The sequence below is a fragment of the Felis catus genome, chromosome D3, assembly GCF_018350175.1.
Source record: "Felis catus isolate Fca126 chromosome D3, F.catus_Fca126_mat1.0, whole genome shotgun sequence".
NCBI classification, from domain to species: Eukaryota; Metazoa; Chordata; class Mammalia; order Carnivora; family Felidae; genus Felis; species Felis catus.
Window position 1 is genome coordinate 21886470 of NC_058379.1, and position 21846 is coordinate 21908315.

Sequence of the window (21846 nt, forward strand, 5' to 3'; positions counted from 1 at the left end):
ATCCCCAAATACTTGGCTGCTGGAGTGGGGATGTGTGCACACCTTGCCAAGCTACCCTCCATTCAACCCCCAAGACAGGCTGAGAGGAGTCAGGGTCGTTGAAAACCAATAATTTATCAAAACGCAGTGTGTGTATGCGGGGCAAGGTGTCGCGACAGACAGGGCAGCAGTGGGCAGGCGCAGAGGGAGGGGATGGTGCCTGGATGGTGGGGTCATCTTGCCGTAGGCTGGCCGTGCCGGCAGGGAGGCTAGACATTCTTGCCGCGCAGGCGCAGCTCGTGGCGCCTCAGGTGGTTGTAGAGCGACTGCACATAGGTGAAGACGCACTTGGGGTCGGGCTTCTTGCCCATGATCATCATGTCCTCCACCTCCACCAGGGGCACGCAGTCCACCAGCATCCTGCAGGAAGGGGGCACGGGGGTACTTATCAGTGCTGGCCCCGTTTCCTGTGGCTACCCTCTATCCGGAGGTCTTTTCACTGCTTGCAGCCTGTTGGTCTTCCATAAACTCCAGATTCTTGATTGAGTGAAGGGATAAAAGCTTTCTGGGAAGACAGGAAACCCCAGGGCCCACTGACCCAAGCCTAGAAGCATCACTATGGGGAGCTAGGCCTAGCAGGTGTGGGTGGAGATGGGAGGAGAGCCATGCCCCATCCCACTCCGGGCAGGGTCCGGGTCTCTACCCCTAGCCCTGGAGGTTCCTGACTCCAGACCTCACCCATATTCTCTCTGGAGGGCCACTTCCTGCATACCCTCAATGGCACACTCTAGCTGGCAAAAGCTTCTGGGTTGGGCCATTGAATCCAGAGGGGCCTTACCAATGGCACATCTTTCTCTGCAGCCAGGACCCGCCCCAGTGACCCTCTGGGCATCTCTCAGATGCCTGGCCTGGTACCTCCTGTAGAGAGGCCTGGGAACCCCTGTCCTTGCCCCAGGGGACCATCCTGCTACAGGAGATAGAAGACAGTGTGTGTGTGTGTGTGTGTGTGTGTGTGTGTGTGTGTGTAGTTCTTTAACCCTTACCCCCCTCCTTGGGTAGAGCAGGAGAAGCAGATGAGGGTCCCAAGCAATACAGACAGGACACCTACAACACGCTCAAGAGTGGGACCATCCATCTGTCATCCTCCAGAGTTCCAGCCATACTTTACAGAGGGAGACTGAGTCACAGAGCAGAATTCATTTGTTTCAGTTCCCATAGCTTGGTAGGTACAAGGCTGGGCCTCCTGGGACTTAAGTGCCCCAGCCCTGGGTGTTGACACCTGTCTGGAGCCCCTCTTCCCTACTGAAGAGTCATCTCCCCACTCTGGGCTGAATGGACTGCAGCTACTAAGCAACTGACAGCCCCAGAGCTCTAAAGCTAGAGTTTGCTCCCTGGCTCCATTTCCCCTCCTCTCCCAGAGCAAGTCCTCTTCTGCCTTGCCCCCTCCCATAAGTCCACGTTAACTGGGTTTCCTTTGGCAGGGAAAGCATACAGGGAAGAACAGCTCCTATCGGTAACACACCAAAGGGCCCAGGACTACCTTCCATCTTGTGCCTTCAAGGTCAAACCTGGGACCATGGTAGGACTGTAGCCTACTCCTAGCTCACCTAGACTCCTTCATAAAGCAGCTTGGGAGGCAGAAGACCTCTGTTTCAGTCCACACTGTACCCTTGATCACCTGTGTGTGCTAGATAAAGCCCTGCCCTGTTCTGCGACTCAACTTTCCCATCTTTATAGCAACAAGTTCTCTGCCTCATTTGAGACCTTGGGAGCACTTAGATGAGTGAGGGGGTTTCTGACTCTTGCCTATGTGCTATGTGCCCTTGGTGTCTCTGCCCCAGACCGGACTTATTTTCCCAGCTATACTATGGTGAAGAAGGCAGCCTCTCTGTGCAGTTTCTTCAAACTGTGGCTATCTCTTTAGGGATCCTGGGCTCCCCAGCGTGGAGCTCCCTCCCACCTCTGGTGTCTTCCCTGGAGACCTTATAAAGCCATTGTTTACACTGGGGCTCACAGCTCAGGGCTTCAGCTGCCCCAGTGACAGGCCAAACAGAGGGCAATTCGAGCAACAGCACAGCTGAGTCACACTTTCCAACTGGATCAGGGCTGGGCTGGGCCCCTTTCCCTCCAGGCCAGTCTGCTGGGCAGCAGCTTGTAAGTCCATATATGACCTGGAGACAAAACCAAACCCATCCTCCTCTCACCTGCACGGCTTATCTATGGGTGGATGTGTACACATGTGGGCTGCCCCCCACATGGCTCCAGGCCCTGAGGGGCATCTGAGTACATCCCTAGCTCTGTCCCTGACTCATTTGGGGAATCCCCTCCCTCTGGGTCTTTGACTTTTCTTCTCTCTGCACAATGGCTGGGAAAAGTGATGGGGTAGAGAAAAGAGCCTCTAAGTGGGGAATATGGAGTTCTAGTTTCCAGCAGTTTCTTGACCTAAAACCTCCAAGACTCTGAGCCACTCTCTCCCTTCTCTGAACAACTTGTCTGGAATGGTTAGCTCAGGACCTAAATTCCTACTGTAGCCATGAGGTAAGGTAACTAGAGAGAAAATGTCATAGCTGATTTGAAGACCCAGAACCCTAACCAGAAACATCTTCCTGTTATACTGGCCCTGCTCTTGAGCTCTCCAAGGAGTGTGGCACCACCAATTCCCCAGTGCCCAAACCTGAGGCCTAGTAGGCTTTCTTGAGCCTCCTTCTCCCCCTACCCCCAAACTGAATCCATCAGTCAGCCTCTCCTACTTCTAAGTTGCTCCAGCTATCTAGCACATTCCTTCACCACCCCCATCCCTCATCCAGACACTGTTCTAGAATGCTAACCAGACCCCTTCTCTGTTTGGAAATCTTTTATGACTCCTGTCTTTAGGAGGAAGTTCAAACTCCTGTGGCCCCTTCTCCTCTTCAAGCCCAGACTAAACTTCCTTCCCTTCTGCCCTTCATATGCAGACTAAACTTCCTTCTCTTCTCCCCTTCAAACCCAGACTAAACTTCCTTCCCTTCCTGAGTATGTATGCTACACTCTCCATCTCTCTTGCCCCCAGCCCTGTACATAGACTCACCCTGCTGCCTGGGACTCCCTCTCCCTCCTCTAGCCTGAACTTGTTATTCAGATCCTAGCTTGGTTTGCACTTTTTTCAGATAGCTGTCCTGGACCTGTAGACTGGGTCAGGTACCTCCTCTGGGGTTCCTTCCTGGGCTTCCTCCATCTCAGTCCTGCTCATGTGGGTCATCACTGCCCCATTAAAAGAATGGTCTTGCCTGCTAGGCCCTGAACTACCAGAAGACAGGGCCATGTCTGGCTCCTTCTGGCTCTTCTTGGGGTCCCCTTGCTTCTCCCACCCACCTCCCAGTCTCTCTCTGGGCCCCTCTAAGCAGATTCCAGCATACAGTGCAGGTAGGCGAGGAGGCGTTTCTCACCGTGGGGCCCCTGAGCAGGGGTTAGGACTTTTTGGTTTTTACCAGCCCCTTCTGGACCAGACAGCGGTAGAACTCCTGGATGTACGTGTACACGCACTTCCAGTCAGGCTCTCGAAGCCGCACCATGTCCTCTGTGTCCAGGAGCTGCGGGCAGTCCGCATGGGTCCTGGGGAGGGTAGGGGGCCGGGAAGGGGCAGGGAGGCAGGGCCCAGGAGAGGAGAGGGGGAAGAGGCAGAGAAGAGAAAGGGGAGAACACAGAGACACACACATACACATACACACAGAGACAAGAGTTCAGTTACGTTCTCGGTGCTGCAGTCTGCCGGCCCCCCCCGCATGCCTCTTTCCCATTGTGGACGTGCCGCTCACTACCCATCACTAATGGTGTGCAATGCAGACAGGGGTGGGGGGCCAGACCAGTCACAGGTGCAGAGAACTCTTGGGGAAAGCGGGAATGGGGTGGGGGGCAATGGCGTTGGCACTGAGGTTGGAGAGGAGGGCTGTGCCCCAGGGAGGGGAGGTGAGGGAGGCGTGAAAGGAGGTGGGGGAGGAGGAAGAGGAAGAAATCTGGGGTAACCAGAAAGAGAAAAGGAGAGAAGGAAAGACAGATGGAGGGTGCTGAGGGTGAGGTGAGCAGACGGGGCAACGATTCCAAAGTGGAGGGCTTGCTAATGTCCTATATAAGCCTTTGGCAACACCTATATAGGCTGGATGGGCACGGTGCCCAGGCCAGGAGCCTCCTTTTGGAATCTCCAGCCGGGATCCCGTGGGAGCAGGAAGCTCTGGTGATAGTGGGAGGAGAGCAGGACAGAGAAAGGGAGAGAGAGAGGGAGTAAGGGGCAGAGGGAGGATGGAGGGGATATGGACAGGGCCACCTGGTGGGCCTTGGCCGGGGCTGGTAGGCGGGCCGGCGGCTCCTTCGTTCCGGCGGGCACCTGGCACACTCAGCAGCAGGTGGGCAGGGTGGAGAGGACAGGGGCTTTCTGGGGAAGGGGTCTCAGCCGCTGTCTGACAGTGCAGCTGGCCAGCTTCAAGGGGCCTTGGGGCAGCTGGGCCTGGCCCAGATGCCCAGTCCCAGATGCCCAGCTGACACCAGCAGGACTGGGGCCCACACTTACTCAGCAGATGAGAAGGCCACCTCAAAGTTCTGACGCCGGTTCTGTGGGCTGAGCTGCCCATAGTCGAATGCCTCAGGGAAGAAGTTGTGCACCAGGGCACAGAAGGCCATCCCATCACTCCAACTTGAGGAGAAGTTCTGGATGTCCACGTGCTACGTATGGGTGGTGGGAGGACTGGTCAGCTTCCCTATGAGTTCTCTGCCCCCAGCATTTGGCATTCCAGGCATAGGGCAACTGGGGTCAGAGAGGCCCTATAGCTTGCCCAAGGCTGCACAGGGGATGGGCAGTGGGAACATGAGCATCCTTTAATTAAGTTTGTCAACTCCCTTGTCTACTACTTACAGTCACAGAGCAACCAGGAGGCCCAGTACCACCCAGCTAAGACCATGGTTATGTCTCCTTCACTCCTTTCCTTACTTACAGAAATTTACCAAGCCCCCTCACCTCCACCCCTACCCCCAAGAGCAATGAGGGGGGACTCGGAGGGTGAGGTCTGGCTCTGAACTGGGCCCTCATTAGGTCCTCCCACTTAATCACTTATTTTTGGATCTAGGGTATGTTGTGTGTCTTCCTTTGAGCCTGTTTCCTCATCCCAAAAGAGGGCTTCCATCGTCCCTGCCAGGTATGGGGACTATGAAAAGCACAGGGGGTGAGGAGTTCTGCCAAGAGGGAGGTGCGGAGCTGCAGGGTGGGGGTTGGGGGTAGGAGAAAGAAGCCGGGCTGCCTGGCCTTGTAGAGCTCACCTCATAACCACGTGTCTTTGCTCGGCACCAGTCCAGCAACATCTGCTTGATGCTGTTGGCATTGGGGACCCCAAAGCTGGTGGAACGCTGCACGGCTGCACGGGGTCCACCAGGGCTGCTGCAGGGGCACGTCAGGCAGGTCAGGCAGGTCACAAGGCTGCCTTGGTGGCCAACCCAGTGGGTTCCAGGCCCCGCCTTCCCTGTCCTTCAGGCCCCTCCCAGCTCTGCTCCCACAGCGCTTTCCCGTTTCTGGCCCCGCCCCATGCACTAATTAGGCCCCGCCCCACCACGCCCACTGTCGCTCACCCAGAGGCGCCTTCCTTCTCCAGCTTCTCAATCATGGCCTTGCGAGCCTGGGAGGCTGAAGTCTTGGGCAGGCTCTGCGCCTTCATCAGCTCTTTCTTCTTCTCTGCTTGGCGTTTCTCGAGTGCGGCCAGGCTGCCGGGCCGTGGGCTGGCCTCATCCTCGCGGTCGAAGATACTGGGGGGGATAAGGAGGCGACTGTTAGGCCGCTCCTGAGCCTCAACCCCCAATTGCCAAGGGAAGGGACTTGTCGTGCTCCAGACTCTACACTCTGTGGTATATCCACAACCCACAAGCCGGCCCGCAAGGGAGTCGTCCTTATCACGTCTATTTTACAGGGTAGACTGAGGCTCAAAGGTGAAGAAGGTGGGAGCCACTCTTTTCCTTCAACAGACTTGGCCCTGGGGGCAGTTCTCTGAGAAGGCTCACTGCATGATCAAGTTACAGATGAGTTCAGATTCTGGGCACTAGCAACCAATAATACCTACCAGCATAATCATCATCATCATCATCATCATCATCATCATCATCATCATCATCTTATGTCTATTGAGCCTTTCCTATGTGCCATTTTAAATTTCACAAGGAGGGAGGGACCCTTATTTCCACTAAAGATGAGGAAACAGGCCCCTGGCCTCAGGTTTCAGAGGGCATGGGGGGCAGTGCACGAATACAGGTCTTTCTGAGTCAGAGTTCTTGGACGCCTGTGGTTTCCAGTATGAATTCTGCTCCTAACAGCCTTGATACACTCTGTATGATAGAGGTGTACTCCTCCCTCATGGGGCTAAAGTGCAAAGGTGCTCTGTGACATGGGATGTGGTCTGCAGACACTGAGAAGTGGCAGTGCCACCAGGCAGCTCATTGGCAGGCAGGCCTCTCTAAGGGCTCAATGCTATCACTGCCACTAAGAGCTGTGAGACCCTGAGCAAATCTCTGGCCTCCTCAGTGGTGTGGCTGAGGAATAGGTGAGATCATAAGGGGAGCAGGAGTGGTCTGACTCCTACTCTGACTCTCCCTGGCTGTATGCTTATCACCTTAAAGCACCTTGGTCTACCCCTCTGCAGAATGGGTATATAGTGAGGTCCTATGTGGCACTGACTCCTCTGTGGTCTAGGGATGGGTACCTATGCTCACCTGCCCATCTTCTTGGATGATGAAGAGGAGAAAGTCTTGGTTTGCACCATAGTACGGCCACCACCATCTGCAATAAAGGGGAAGAGGAGCAGGGTGAGGGCTTGGGCCTGGACATCAGGAGATGGGGCAGGGGGCTATTGTGGGGGGGATGGTGGTAGCCTCAGGCAGAGAAGAGAAAGTGACTGCTGGACAGAGAGACACACAGATGAAGGTACGGAGACAGAGCTTGAGGATGAGTCTGAGGAGGTGGGCAGGCAGTCAGGCACAGGGCGACACCAGGCGGCCTTACTCTCCGAGCGCCTCACAAAACTCGACTCCACCGTGGTGGTGCGGGCCGTCCGTGTGCCATCATCTGGAGGGGCAGGGGATGAGAGGAAGAATATGAGCCATGGGGCCAGTGCAGTGGATATATTCCCACCTGGAGCCTTGAGCCTTGCTTGGCCTCTTACTGGAGTGGACGAGCCGCTCAGTCTTGGTGACAGTGCTGACAGCTGAGCCATCGGCTGCCCGCTGGCTGTGCCTCGTGGTGGTCTCAGTAGCTGTGTTGCCACGGCCCTCCCCTGGCCGGGCCCGTGCCTCTTGTAGCCGCCGTTCCCGTTCCTTGTCCCGCTGGTCTGGGTGGGGGATGCCCCATGCATGCCCAGAAGGGCCACCCATCACCCACAGAGCACATATGCACGGGCACACAAGATGGGGTGGGGGGGGCAACTTGTTAGAAATATTGAAGACACAGGGGACAAGAACCCTCTCTAGGAGTAGCTGAGGGTAAGGGGATAGCTATAACTTGGCAGGGGGTGGGGGAGAGGTGGTGTGTGGCAATGGACTCAGGCAGAAACAAAGGAATATGGAAGAGCTGAACTCAAAGGGGGAGTATTTGGATCCAAGAAGGGAATTTCTATGGGAATGAGTAGCTTCCAGAGTGAATATGCAGATCCAGTGAGGAAGTAGCAGAATTCAGGGAGGGAGAAGCTGAGTGAGGCTAGTAGCTGAGTGGGTCTTTAAATGAGTCTTAGGTGGGAGAAGAGCAGCTAGAAGAAGAAATATCTAGATCCAAGGAAGGAGTAATTGGAGGTACCTGAGAAGTAATTCAATCCGGGGAAAGAGTAGTTGAGAGAGAAGCTGGCAAAAGGGGTGACTGGGCCTAAAGAAGTAGGTAGGCAGGCATAGGAGCCAGGTGGCCATCAATGGGGCCTGGAGGAAGCAGTTAGATTCAGAGAGTATCTAGAGAAGGAAATAAATCTAGAATCCAAGCAAATGAATAGCTGGGTCCAGGGAGGAAGTAGCTGGGCTCAGAGAAGGGGAAGCTGGGTAGGGGCAGAGCTACAGTGGTCATCAGTGGAACTCAAGGAGAGAAAAGCAGCTGCTGGGAGGAGTATCTGGATTCAGGGAAGGAGTAGTTGGCAGTAGGTGGAGAAGCAATGGGATCCAAGAAGGAGTAGCTAGGAGAGGGAGTACCTGGGACTGGGAAGGAGAAGAGAAGCTGGTTGGGGACAGTATAACTGGGGTGGTCAGGGGGAGAGATGTAGCTAAGGAAGGGAGAAGCTGGATCCAGGGAGAAGGAGGCAAGGGAACATTTGGGTCTAAAGAAGAAGCTGGGTAGGGCAGGTACTGAACTAGCATGTCCATGAATGGACCCCAGAGTAAAGGGAGCAGCTGGGGAATGGAGCAACTGGATCTAGGGTGGGGCAACAGGCTCTCTACCTCTCTTCTTTTGTCGGAGCTCACGTAGCGCAGCCCGGATGAGCTTCCGCTCCTCAAAGTCTGTAGTCTGATCCAGCTGCAGATAGAACCCCTGTCATTACCCACCTGGTGCCTGCTGGTCCCTGCCCCCTGCCAACCCCTAGTCCACCAGATCTGGCCATACCATCTTGTCCAGGATGCTTTCATCCTCGATGGCCATCAGCTCCTCAGTGTTCAGGGGACTCCGCGTCTCTGGTGCTTTGTCTACCCGGGTCTGCTCAGCACCGTTAGCCACTTCCACTTCTGCAGACGGGGGCTCTGCTGGTTCTGGCTCCATCTGCAGGGTGGGGAGTGGGCATGGACTTTAAGGAGGGGTATGGGCAAAACCAACCATGCCCATGCCAATGGTTAGGGGACCAGGCCCTGGGTCTGCTGGCACAGCCTTGGAAATAACTACTAACCAGTCAGACTGCCTGTGCAAAGATGGTCGTCTGGTGTCAGACTCAGAGAAGAGGCACTGACAGCCTTGTTGTAGGGCTTCCCGTGTACGTGGAATTGCGTTAATATAATTAACAGCGTCAATAACGGTGATTTTCATTTGGTAGTAAGCATTGTATAAGCACTAGGGATTTTACTGTCCCTATTTAACACAAGGGAAAACTGAGGCTCAGGGTAGCTGCATGACTTGCCCACAGTCCTAGAAGTGTGATGTAGCCTGGGGTCTGAGCTGAGCTTATCTCCTAAACCTGAGTTCTTTCTGCTGCTTCATTCCCAGCCTCCTCCCAAGCAGGCTGTGCTCTGTCCTGGAAGTTCCCAAGGCCTGAGCCCTCCTGGGCCAGTGCCCAGGCAGCACATGCCACACACACACACACACACACACACACACACACACACACACACATACACACCAAAGGGGCTGGACCAGGGCCCTTGGGCTCCTGACCAGGTGTCTGACTGGGACTGCCCAGAGCCAAGTCCTCTCTGAAGCTTGCTCCTGCTCCCTGCTCCATACTGGGAACTACCCTCTAAAGGGCCTGTGGCCCCAACCTAGCACCCTACCCCTCCCAGGACATCTTCTAAGCACTTGCAGACAAGCCCCCAGCCCAACTATCACAGCCCCTCTCCTCCTGGCAGGGTCTCTCAGTCTGCTGTAAGGGTAAGGAGAGCTGAGGTGGCAGCTGCTCTAGGGAGACTCAGCCTGACTGGGGCATAGTAGGGGTGGGGGTGGGGACTGGGCCCTGACCAGGGGCTGCTAGGGCAGCTGCCATGCATGCCTCAGGGCCAGGAGCCTGGCACTCTCTTGCCTGAGTGTTAGAGCACTAGCACTCCAGTCCCCTCTGCAGATATGTAAACTGAGGCTCAGAGAAGGTAGTGGCACACCAAAGGTCAGTCAGCAGGGGCAGAACCTGCTCAAAACCACCCCTGTCCCCCCAGCCCATAGGGACTTACGAGACTGCTGCTGCGGGCAGGGCCAGCAGAGGAGCGGCGGCGGGTGCTGAAGGCAGGCGGGTGGGCCACAGGGGTCCCGGCATCCTCAGCCGCCTGGAAGAGGGCCTCGGGGTCGGCAGCAGCCAGGAGCAGCTCACTGGGCTCCAGCTCAGGCTCAAGGTCAGGCACAAGTGGGACCCCCAGGCGCAGGCTCAGCACCTCCACCTGCCTGCCCAGTGCATCCAGCCGCCGGCTCAGTGCTGCTGTCTCCACCCGCAGCTCTTCAGCTGCCCGGGCCACTGGCTCCATGGCCGAGGCAGCTGCCTCAGCTGCCTGGGTCACTGCCGCCCGCCCTGCCTCAGCCACTGCCCGCAGCTCTTCCAACGCCAAGTGCAATCGTTCCTCAAGGGCTGCAGCCAGCTCAGACCCGGGCCCTGGTACCCCCGGCATGGTGATGGCAGGGGCTCTGTGGTGGGATGACGATGGGGACAGTGGTAGGGACAGTTGCCTCTGGCTGGCAGTGTCAGAGTCTTTGCAGCTGGCCTGAGGGCGAAGGCAAGGGCAGTGGGCCTGCTCCGCCCCTGCTGGCCTCCCAGCCTCCCAGCCTGCCACCCGCCAGCTGGGGCTGTGGCCCAAATAGAAACCTATTCTGGGCTCCTTGTGGAGGGGGTTGTGGGGGAGGGGTGGCCTGTCCAAGCAGGCAGACGGCCAGGCCTGGTGCTGGCCGTGCAGAGATCACAGACTGGCAACACAGCAAAGCTGCACAGGTTCTGAAGAATTACCTAGGCCAGGGCCCCATGCCCCACAGATGGGGAAACTGAGGCAGGAAGCAATAAATGGGCCTGCCTGGGCTACCATTTGCATTAGCTGTGAGGATCCAGTCTGCCAGACTCCAAGAGCCTGCACTCCTTTGCCTTCATGCCATGCTGTTTTAGAAATCCTTGAACAAATGGAGGAAATGGAGGCACAGAGAGGCGGGACTTTGAGCAATCTGCTATAACAAGCATCTCATCCCTGAGATAAATATCCTCTGGCCTGTCTGTGGTGCTTGGATACAACCACAGACTTTGAGCCCATTTTAGGTACTTTTCTGCTTTCCCTTGATTCTAGATGGGGAAATTGAGATGCGTTAGTGGTATCACATGCAGGGCTCACTGTTTCACCTCCCACCCACCCCAAGGGCCTCAGCTACCATCCCCTCACTCTCTTGGCAGAGAGCAGTTAAGTCCTGCTCTGTGGGGGTAAGGGTGCTTTCTTCCCCCCACCCTCTCCCTGTTACCCCGGAGAAGGCCCAAAGCTGGCTCTAGCCATCTCACCTCAACCAAAGTCCCATTCAGTCCCTGGTGCAGCACAGAGGACATTACCTGGAGAGTCAGGCGGCCCACTGGGGATCCCTTCCCCAGCTGAGCTTCCAGCCAGCTGATCCCAGGCTCAGGAATGAATAATGGAGGGATGCAGCGTATTCAGTTCCCGTGGCACCTGTTAGGCTGCTGCCTCACCTGACTGGCACCCCCTGCCTGTCCCCCCATCAATGTTTCTGTTCAACCCCCCCTCCCCCAGAGATGTTGACGCAGATGGTAATCACTAATCTCCAATCTCCTAACAGGCTAGGCTGATCTTGGATGAGCAGATCAGCAGCTTTGCTTCTTGGGGCTGAGCTCCAGTATGGAGTAGGAGCAGGGGCACTGGGGCCATCAGAAGAGGGGGCAAGTCCTCACCATCCTCTCTGAGCTTGAATTTTCCCATCTGTTCATTAGGAATCAACCAACCTATTTTGGACTAAAGACCAGAGATCAGCATGTGAGAAGCTTGAGGCCAGTACAGAGTAAGCTTCTGACACACCTAGTGGCTTGGTACACTAGGGTCTGCCTTTAGCTCTGCCACCAACTGGTTCTGGACTGTAGGTAGCCACCTTCTCTCTCTGGGCCTCAGTTTCCCCATGTGTTCAGTGGGGGAGGAATGGAGCAGAGGAATCCTGCTAGCCCTACATCCTGAAGCAGTTTATATAAGATTGATGGATGGTGACGCTGGTGGGGTAAGAAGGGGCTCACCTTAATGCCGCAGCCTCCCCGGCTATCAGGGGAGGCATGGCTGAAGCTGGTGACGTGAGTGACGCTACCCAGGCGCGCCAGGGTCCCAGGGCTGCTGATATGGGTGATGGTGCTCTTGCCCCCACTGCTGGTGCTAAGGAGGGTGGGAGGCGCCCGTAGTCCCAGTGTCAGTTCTGGAGGAGGAGAAGGGCCACTGTTAGATCAGCTGGGGTGAGGGCAATGCCAGCCAAGGTTAATGGTGCCCCTTGCTCCCAGCACATCCTTTGGAGACACCCTGAAGCCTGACCACAGCACTCGTTCTATATGCAGAGCTGTCTGCAAATGCTCATCCCCAGCAGTGGGGAGACAGGGGGGAGGCCTACCTGCCCTCTGGTTGCCTGTGGGCAGCAGCACTCGGCCTGTGGATGCCTGGCCACGGCCATCCTTGATCTCGATGGTGAATGTGGTCTTCATACTGGCCCCTGGCTCGGCAGTGCCGACAGGCACAGGAAGCAGGGCACTGGGCTCCTCTGAGCGGGCCACGGGCCCCCCTGCTCCGTTTTCAAGGGGCCTGGCAGCCAAGCCCCGCCTCCCGGGGCCCTCCTCCCGGGGGCAGCTCTGAAGCTGGGCCAGGGGCCTGGCTGTTCCTCGTGGCTCCTTGCTGAGTCGGGAGGAGGTGTCGCTGGGGCCCCGTGAGGAGGAGCTGTTGGAAGAGGAGGCAGGAGTAGTGCTGATGTGGGAGGGGCCCAGGAGTCTTGTGGGGGTCGAGGGACCCAGGACCAACCGGGGTGGACCCTCCTGAAGCCCAGCAGCCATAGGAGAATCAGATGTGAACTTGCGCACACGATCCCGCACGGAGCCAGCCCGCTGGAATGAGGAAGGTCCACTGGCAAGAGTGGTGGGCTCTAGAAGGGACAGGAGGGTTATCAGTGACTGGGTGGGACAGGGACTGCCCCAAGTCTGCAATAGTGGGAACAGGTAGTACCTCGGTTCTGGGCTGGCTGGCAGGGACTGAGCATGGACAGGGAGCGTTGGCAGGGACGGGGTCCAGCCAGGTCTGGCAGTTTGGAGAGATGGCCAGGTGGGGAAAGACAGAGGAGAGTGGATATGGAAGTTCCGCTTCTCATAAGTCTCTCCTCCACACCTCCTCAGCTTCCCAACCCCTTCCTGTATTCCAGCCTCCCTGTCCCATGTTGCACCTCCCATAGCTCCTGGCCTCCCCACTCAGCTGTATCTCTCTTATAGGCTCCTCCTTCTCCTCCTGCACTGACCCTAGGATGACTTGGACACTCCTGGGGGCTTGGGCTAGGCTTAGGCTGGAGGAAGGGTGCCCAGATCCTTCCTGCTGATGGGGATACAGGACACCCCCCCCTGTCCAGCACTGCCCATGGCCTCAGCTGGGAGATGGGTGCACTCCCTTATTGGGGAAAAGAATGTGCTTGAGGCCCGTTGCCTTTCAAGGCTGCAGGGAGGCCTCTGGCCATGGGATGGGGGTTGGGGAGGGCCAGGCTGGGGGTGGGGACACTTCAGGGCAGTGGGAGGAGTGTTAGGGACTGCTTCCTCTTGAGGAAGCTGAAGCTGTCTAGGCATTAGAGCCCATTTTCCAGACAGGGAAGGGGAGGCCTATAGCTACCCCTATGGGGACCCTCACCTGCTCTCTTTGTGTCGGAGGGACCTTTGGTGGGGCCTTGGACAGCTGGGGGCTCTGTGGGGCCAGGCAGGAGCTGCAGGGGAGACATAGCATGGGCAGGGCCTGACTCCCAAACTGAGGAGCTCACCTGCTTGGCATCCCTGTCCCTCATCCAGACTCACCTTGCTGACCACCTGCCTCTCAGTGCTGGGGGTGGCTGGCAGCTCCTGGGGCTCAGGGCTGGTGGCCCTGGGTGGGCTGGAGGGTGACTCGGGGCTGCCCACAGCCTCAGCAGCAGGACACCGGGCCTCAGAAGGCTCTAGTGGAGGCTCAGGAGAAGCAGTGGTAGGTGAACTGACGGGTGAGGCAGGTAAGCTGGGTGTGCCCCCAGGTGGGGCCTGCACCAGGAGTGTCACTGTGGTCACATCTCGGCTGGTGCCCTGGGGGGTTGGGGTTGGCTCTGGGATCTCTGCCTGCTGCTTCTGTTTCTCTCGCTCCGGCACCTGTGGGAGACCCACAGGATGCAGTCAAGGCTCCCCAGGCTGGCAGGTGCCCAGGGCAGGGCATGCAAAGCAGAGGGGTTAGGCATAGCTTCCTGTGGGCACACCTGCACATGCAGGGGCACTGGCACACCATGGGAGGTCTCTGATACTCACTTCCTAACCTCCTGGCACTGCCTGGTCAAGCGTGGTTCAAAGAGGACTAGATACTATGCCAGGGGTTGGGGATGACAGGAGACCTCCTGGGGACTCCCAACCTTAACAGATCCCTGGAGCAGAGGCCTCTGACCCCTGATCCTGGCCTGGTTAATCAGAGTGTGTGTGTGTGGGGGGGCAGCTTGGGGCGGGGTGGCGGGGTGGCGGGGTGGCGGGGAGGGGGAGTCCTTCAAGAACTGGGACCAGCGGCCTCTGCTGGCCACTGAAGGAACCTCCATGGCCTGACCTCTCACCCATACTCCCTGGAGAACAGTGCTCCACAGAGTCAGCTGGGGTGTGATACGTAGAGTCAAGCTAAGGATGTGGGCTGTCTGGAGGGAGAAGGACAGCCTCAGGTTAGGTTTAAGCTAAGGAGGTCAGGTTCAGAGCTGCATTTCAGGGACATTGCACTGGCTACTGAGTGCAGGCTGGATGGCCATGGTGGGGTGAAATGTAGTTATGGAAGCAGGCAGGCCAGCAAGTTGGTAAGGGAGACACACTCAGGAGCTGTGTAGACGGTCTGGCTTTGAGGGGAAGGTACAAAGTCTGGATTGGGGGACATGTGGCCAGAGGTTATCCAAGAGACTAGGCAGAGGTGTGAGATAGTGTCCCCCAAACACCTCCCCACCCCATGAGGTACCAGTCTAGCAAAGACCAGTAGGTGCTCTGTGCTGCTAGCATCTGTGGGCACAGGACACTGGGCTACCTGCCCACCTTGCTCACATTCCTTACCTCACACCGTTCCAGCCTGTGTGCTGCCCGCCCCTTGCTCTCTTCTCTTGAGCCACTGTTGGGACGCCCGCTGCACAACCTCCCAGCCAACGTGGCAGCTGGAAGGGAAGGAAAACATGTCAGGTGAGTGGCCAGCAGGTGCTGTGGGTGGCATGCAGCAGTACACAGGGTAGGGCCAGGGCAGGGCACATACCCTCAATCTCCTGGGCCCTTATGCGGCGGATGGCAGCTCGGATCAGCTTGCGTTCCTCATACTCACCAGCACCTCGCAGCTATGGGTGAGAAACAGGCCACAGGTGCTGGACTGTGGAGTCCAGGTCTTCCCCTGCCCTGCCACATCCCCTGCCCTGGGCCTCACCAGCGCAGTCAGCTCTTCCACGTCATTCATGGACTCCAGCCGCCCTGCCAGCCGCGCCAGAGCAGCTTGCTGCTCCGCTTCCTGCTGCTGAGAGCTGCAGGGACATCATGACTATAACTCCTACTGCCATAGCCAAGTCATGGAGGATGTGGGCTGAGGGTAGGGGCAGGACAGGGTACACAGAGGAGTAGGTAGCTAAGCACACCCTCTGGCTACATGCTGGCACATGCATGCCCATGTACATGAGCACTAATACCACAGGCTCAGACGTGTTATCTACGTGGGTGTGTCCAGGACTCCATGACTGGTGAGTGGTCCATGCCCATAAACATCCCTGTATATTCCATATGCCTGCCTATACTGCCATTTGCACACCCACGTGGGCAGCGGACACACCTGTGCTCGTGCCTGCCTGCACAACACAAGCCGAGCCCTGGCACATACTCCTCCCACCTGCATGACCATCCCTCCCTGGCCACTCACTGCAGCCAGTTCTCCTTGTTGTCCTGCCGCTCAGCACGGAAGCGCTTGGATGCCAGGGCCTCCTCCTCACGCTGCAGCTCCTGCCGCTGCAACTCCCGGATGGCTGAGCGGATGCGCCGCCGCTCTGCCAGATCCGCTGTGACCTCCAACTGTGGGGCAGGCGGGGGTGAGGGGCAAATCATTTTGGCTGCCAGGGGCGGAGGGCGGGCACCAGCTGCCCACAGCTTGGCCTGGGCCACAATGAGTGGTCTGTCTCCACTCTCTCTGCCACATGTCTGTCACGAGCCTGCCCTCCCACCCACGCAGGGTCTCAGGGAGACCTGGCTTATGGAACCAGAGCTCTTGGACAGCCTACTGTGCACTATGGTTCACAGAGTGGGCAGCCAGCAACTGCCCATCTGTGCCAGGTGCCAAGCCAGGCACTCCTTCTTGAGACTCAACTCCTGTCACTCAGAGTCCTTCATCAAATTCCCAAGGGCCAGGGAGTATTGCAGGAAGAAGGAGGCTACCCTACAGGGCCCCAACAGTGTCCCTGGGGAAGGAAGGGTGATTAGGGCAGATGGAGTCCACCCTGTGAGCAAGGAAGACTCCCATGTTCTAGTCCCAAAGCACTACAGTCTTGCTGGGGGTGGCAGCCTCATCCACACTGGACTGATGGGAAAACTGAGGCAGGGGCAGGTGCTCAGGAGTCCTAGTTTATTGCTTGGCTGGGGGCTATTTTTTCCTGCCTGTACTGGCCCAGCACTATCCACCGTCAAAGGGGCCAAGGCCCAGAGTAGGAAGGTCAGTCCCTCAGATAATAGAGCTGCATTAGAGTCTACCCAGGGCCCTAGAGAGGGCATCAATGAAGGACAGGTGCTCCCACCAGCTTCTTAGCCCCTTAATTCCTGGGAAATTGGAGATGGTTGGTTTAACCACTCTCAGGAAAGGGCACCTTTTCTGGGCAGAGTCAGTCAATTCTGTTGCCTCCCCTACACTGCTACCACCCACCTCCCCAGCCCAATCTCAAGAGAGAGAGGACTGGCACAGGGACCCCAGGAAGATAATGGCTGAGATAAATCCCCGGTATGGGCCTGAGCCAAATAGGAGCAAGTATAGGCAAAGTGATTTCCTCTGTCCCCACTCCCCAAATCATTCAGGGGGAGGGTCCAGGAACCCTCTACTTCCTTTCTTTATAGCTCCTCCCCCATCATTCCTTCCTGTTCCCGGGTGGGGGTCCAAGTTACAACTGGGTGCATGGGCTGGCCCAACTCTGCCATCACTTGTCCCAGTCTGAAAAGAGTAGGGAGAGCCCTGGGGGACAGATCCCTCCATGGTTCCTTCAGGCTCCACATTGCTGAAGAGCTATGGGAGGGTCCCTGAGGCTCAGGCCAGAACCCCCAGCTTGCTCCAGCTCCAGTCCAGTCCTGGCTGGGTGGTCAGGAGCATGTCCTTAACCTCTCTGTGTCTTGTTTTTCTCATTTGCCAAATGGAACAATGACTCCCACCTCAGGGCAGTGGATGGGGATGGGGGCAGTGACTTGGGGTCCCCCCTTCATAGCTGTACATGCAGTAAACATCACCCCCTCCTTGGTTCCAGCCACTCAGAAGGAGAGAGAGGCAAGGGCAAAAGAGTACAAGATACGAGATATCAGTTACATTGAGAACCTATCTAACAGGTCCTGAGTCCCCAGTTTGTCCTAATCTCACAGAAACCCTAGGTACCTTATTACTCCCATTTGACAGATGAAGAAACTGTGGCTCAGTGGGGAGAAGTCATTTGCTAAAGGCCAAATGACCCGAGCCAGGATTTGAACCCAGGTTTCTAGGACTCCAGAGTCTGCCTTGGGCTGAAGATAGCTCTGTTGCTGGGGTGTGTCTGCCATGGTGGGTACCTCAAGGACCTTGGCATACTATGTTAGGAACCCTCTCTAGTCTAGACTAGAGATAAACCAGAGGGTAGAGACAGAGACAGACAGAGGGTAAAGAGGCTAAGAGATAAAATGACTAGCCCTTTGTCTCCTGGGTACCCCTTCCCAATGCCCTGGGTTCCAGAGACTGGGTTCTTATCTCTGAAAACAGCCTGATGTGGAAACTTGGCTACCTCTGTAATCCCTAGGAGCCTCACTATCCCCATCTGGAAAGTAGAAGTCCCTGGTGCCTGTCTGATACGCTCCCCAAGTGAGTGGGATGGGGCTGGGGGAAGGACAACCTCATTCCACTGATCATTCCCCAGCATGACCTTTCCCCTTTGGGCCTGAAAGCAAAGGCCTGCCCACAGTAACCCTGCTGTGCATCCTATATTCCTTACCCTCTCAGGCCCCACCGTTGTGTGTGGAGGGGGCTGTGGGAGGGAGGGAAGGAAGTACAAAGCGCCATTGTCCACCAGAGGGAAGGGGAAGGGGATAGGGCGGTTTCTGAAACTGCCCAGTGAAATTCTCCCGGGAGGAAAGAGGGCACTTCCTCCTCCTGGGGGGCGGGTCTCCGGGCCTTTCTGCCCTCGCCGTTTGGGAGTGGGGGGTGGGGTCTGACCCGCTTTGGCTCTCCCTGGGCCTCAGTCTCCTCACTAGCACAATACAGGAGACTTTCCAGGCATTCGCTCAGTCCCATGGGGGACGGGCCGGCAGTGGAGCGAGGCCTCGCCAGGGGGCGCTGAAGGTCCGAAGGCTCCGGAACCGCCCGCCCTCCCAGGCAGGGCACGGCCCACGCCTCTCCCGGGGAGCCCAGCACTAGGCGCCCAGTCGGGAGCCAGACAGGAAGCCCCCCACCACCGCCTGCTTTAATGTCTCTCGTTGCGGAGAAGAAATCGAAGTTCAGAAATCGAAGAAATCGAAGTCTAAGCAGCTTCCCTAGGTCACCCAGCTAGGGAGCGTCGGAGCCTGAACTTGAACCCGGGACTGAGGAGGAGGGCGTCCGGTATGTGGCGGAGGGGCACGCGGCGTGCCTGTCCCCAAGTGCCCCCATCCCGCGCAGGCACCCCCGCCTCGTCCACAGGAATGTGCGGGAGCGGAGGCCGGAAGCGGCTGCCCGGGTCCCCAATCGGCCTGAAGCTGGGGCGCCGGCCAGCTTTCCCTTATAAGGCCCGACCCCGCGGGGAGGGGCCCGGCTTGGGACGCCGCCGTTCTTGCCACGAGGCCGGCGGGAGCCAGGCCGGAGCTCTGGGCGGGACCCTCGGCAATGCCCGGGCGAAGTAATGGCGGGGCGCCGGCCGTGGAGGAACCGGTCTGGGGGTGCGAAAGACTTTGGGCGGTTTTGCCGCCCCCAGACGAGGGGCAGCGAGTGGTTTAGTCCTTTCCCAGGGAGGGGGCGGGGCTGGGCCGATTACAGCTACCGCTCTGGCTTCTCTGAAAACCCAGCACCCAAACTCTGCATGGGGTTAGGGAGTGGCGACTGGAGAACCCTGAGCCTCAGAGTGGACCCCTAGAGATGGAGATGCGCGGGGACCTGGCTTTCTTTCTGGAACGCTCTGCGTCTACTACCCCCATCTGACTTCCTGACCTGAGGGGGGAGGTCGAGCTGACGTGGTGGGAACCCCTGGGAAACCAATCCAGCACACAGCTGGCTGTGGCGATGGCAGACACCCAGAGAGTCTAAGGTGCTGGTCTGACTGCCTTGGGTAGGTTATGGCAGCACTGGACACTGCCGAGTGACCCCTGCGTCCGGAAGAATGGTATGGGGGTGGGTAGGTCACTTGCTTTCTCTTAGGAAAGGTAAATCTTTAATCCCACTCCCCCTCCACTGTCCACCCTCACAAGGGTCAAGGGCGGAGCTGGGAGGGTGGGCGCAGAGCTCTGGCCCCTCCAGTGCTGCAGCTCCCTGCCTTTGATCGTGGGTACATGTCTGCCCTCTTTTGTTGCCCCAAAGCCTTTCTGTGCATGGCAATGGGGGAGGGGGGAGGCTATGGTTAGATAGGGCCTCAAGAAAGTGAGGAAAGAGTGGGCCCATCCTTCTTCCACCCTAAGATCTGGGCCCATGCCTCATTCCATCCCCATGCCAACTCTAGGACCTACATATATGTTTGCACACATCTCCAGCTCCCATTTTACAGGTAAAGAAACTGAGGCTCAGAAAAAAATGACAGACTGGAAGTGACAGAGCTTATAAGGGCCCCCAAAGCCTGTCTCTTTTTATGGGCTCTTCTGACCTTGACTTACCCAAGATATGGTCCCCCATGGCCCTCTTTGGGGTTTGTTTGGATCCTGGCACTCTATCTTCCTTAGCAGGGTGCCCTAAGGGAGGTTATTTCACCTCTCTGAGCCACAGTGCCCTCTTGGCTTTTGGAGCTGCTGTGACCATTCTGTGAGATGGTCTAGCACCCAGCCTGACCCCTACTGTGCCCTGGCATTTTTAATCATTGCTGCTACTATTATCATTGGGCCAGCCTCCAGGGGTGGACACTGCCCAGGCTGTTGCTTGGGAGAGAAAATCTAGCCTCCCCACACCTGTGGTTACACATGGGCGAGTCCTCAGCAGTTACTGTTTAAACAGGTGGTAGCAGTGGGGGGACTGGGAGGGACCAGGCCTCAGCACCTGGCACAGACAGGCACATGCTACTGGGTCCTCTGCATCAGCCATGCATAACAGGTTTAGCCCTGTTCCCCTGAGCCCTCATCCTCCCCCCTCCTCCCTCCCCTCCTCTTGTCAGCTGAGAGGTAGCCTGGACAGGCCCTGCCTCTGACCTGGCTTGCCTGTTATCACAGCAGGGATGATCGGGCCACTTACCAGCTTCCGCAGGGCTCCTTCGTCCAGCCCAGCTAAGGCCTCATCTGCCATCACGATGGCTCCTAGCTCTGTCCGTCCCCTCCTGGTGAGATCCCTGGTGCCTGTGGCACCTGACACCAGCTCAAGGAATCTGCAGGGGACAGACATGAATCAGGCCTGCTGGGACCTCTAGAAACCACAGGCACTTGGACCCTGTGCCTCAGTTTCTCTAACCCATTATAATCTGTTGGTGTCCCATTCTTGCTACCTGTGGCTGCTGGCTGGGGGTTGCTCTCTGCCCTAGGGTGGTATGTTGAAAAACTTAAACCAAGTGTGGGAGTCCCTGGTTCCAGCACAGCGAACTCAATGCCAGCCTGCTGTGTGGCCTAAACTGGGCCCTCACCCTGTCTTAAGCATCAGAGAGCTTAGAGGATTGAGAAGGTCCACCACAGCCGTGCTCACCACCAGGGGGTGCCTGCCAGACTCATTTCCTGCCCCACCCACCCATCCCCAGGGCCTGCCCAGCCCCCACTCGGACCAAAAGCTCAGTCTCTGTGGGCTGAGCCCATATCCAAATCCTTGCTGCCACTTGCCCTCCTTACCCCAGGTGATTTAATCCATCGGAGGTAACCTCCTGTCTTCCAGTTCTTGAGGGCAGCCCTCTATACACACTCCTCTTTTCTCCTCCCCTTCCTGCCCTCCCCCTGATGCCAGTTGCCCAGACCTCATGAAGCCAGGTGTCCAGGCAACCGGCTCCTCCTGCCAATTTACACACTTAGAATTGAATTCCCCAGCTAGAATGGCCTACAGAACCTGACACGTCCAGCCTCTGGATAGGCAAACTGAGGATTGGAGAGGGCGGGGATTTGTCACAAGGGGAAAGTAGGATTCCAAAGACCCAAAGAGCAGGAACGGATTTAATCAAAATCTTGGCCACTTCTGGCTTCTGAAGCCCCCTTCCAAAGTGCCCCTAGGGGCTTTTTTTGCTCCATCATTGCATCAAAATGGCCCCCTAAATCCTGGCCCAACCTTAGTGCAGCTCCTTCCTTCTTCCTGCAGCCCTCATGTCTATGGAATTTGAGGGCCCACAGCCTGACACACCATAGGTGCTTAGTTAATGTATGGTGACTGAAATGGCCCCAGGATTGCCACCCCCCCCCAATGATTCATCTCTCAGTCATGCCTTCCCCCTCCCCAGAACAGTCACTTGTCGAGTCACCCCATCCGGTAAAGGGGTCTGAGGGGGGCTCCTAATTCATACAGTTGGGGGTTCTTCAGACCCTGCCAGTTCAAGTCGCTGCTTGCTTGTCCCATCCCCTTAGGCGTGGGTGGGTGTCAACCACCCATCTTTCTTCGGGGGGGGGGGGGTCCTTGCCTCTTATCTACCTTCTTTGGGGTAACCCCAAGGGTGTCACTCAGCAATCACCA

At 57.3% G+C, this 21846-nt stretch overlaps 1 protein-coding gene across 9 annotated transcripts; it reads right to left on the reverse strand.

The window, feature by feature from the left end:
* Positions 1-95: 95 nt before the first annotated feature.
* On the reverse strand, positions 96-20563 carry SMTN (smoothelin). Of its 9 annotated transcripts, none has more exons than XM_019814767.3 (20): positions 20440-20563; positions 15739-15887; positions 15256-15349; positions 15091-15169; positions 14898-14995; positions 13653-13973; positions 13492-13564; positions 12826-12897; positions 12224-12745; positions 11862-12034; positions 9832-9924; positions 8567-8719; positions 8404-8479; positions 7152-7316; positions 6992-7054; positions 6703-6769; positions 5572-5745; positions 5266-5383; positions 4523-4674; positions 96-399 (listed from the first exon to the last, which is right to left on the reverse strand). In XM_019814767.3, the coding sequence occupies exons 1-20, from the start codon at positions 20488-20490 to the stop codon at positions 249-251; spliced, it is 2844 nt and encodes a 947-aa protein (XP_019670326.2). In that variant the 5' UTR covers positions 20491-20563; the 3' UTR covers positions 96-248. The 9 variants fall into 9 exon arrangements, with proteins under 9 accessions (XP_019670326.2, XP_044898370.1, XP_019670321.2 ...); XM_011287750.4 differs by lacking the exon at positions 9832-9924 and adding an exon at positions 3405-3570 and having other exon boundaries at positions 259-399; XM_019814763.3 differs by lacking the exon at positions 9832-9924 and adding an exon at positions 3405-3570 and having other exon boundaries at positions 259-399; positions 12826-12918.
* Between the last annotated feature and the right edge of the window lie 1283 nt (positions 20564-21846).

Bases quoted from the DNA above. Each gene is read 5' to 3' on its own strand.
- SMTN (XM_019814767.3), bottom strand. From the start codon at position 20,490: ATGGCAGATGAGGCCTTAGCTGGGCTGGACGAAGGAGCCCTGCGGAAG. The intron at 14,996-15,090 runs GTATGTGCCCTG...CTTCCCTTCCAG, and splicing joins AAGGGCCCAGGAGATTGAGG to CTGCCACGTTGGCTGGGAGG. The intron at 13,974-14,897 runs GTAAGGAATGTG...GGTCTCCCACAG, and splicing joins ACAGGCTGGAACGGTGTGAG to GTGCCGGAGCGAGAGAAACA.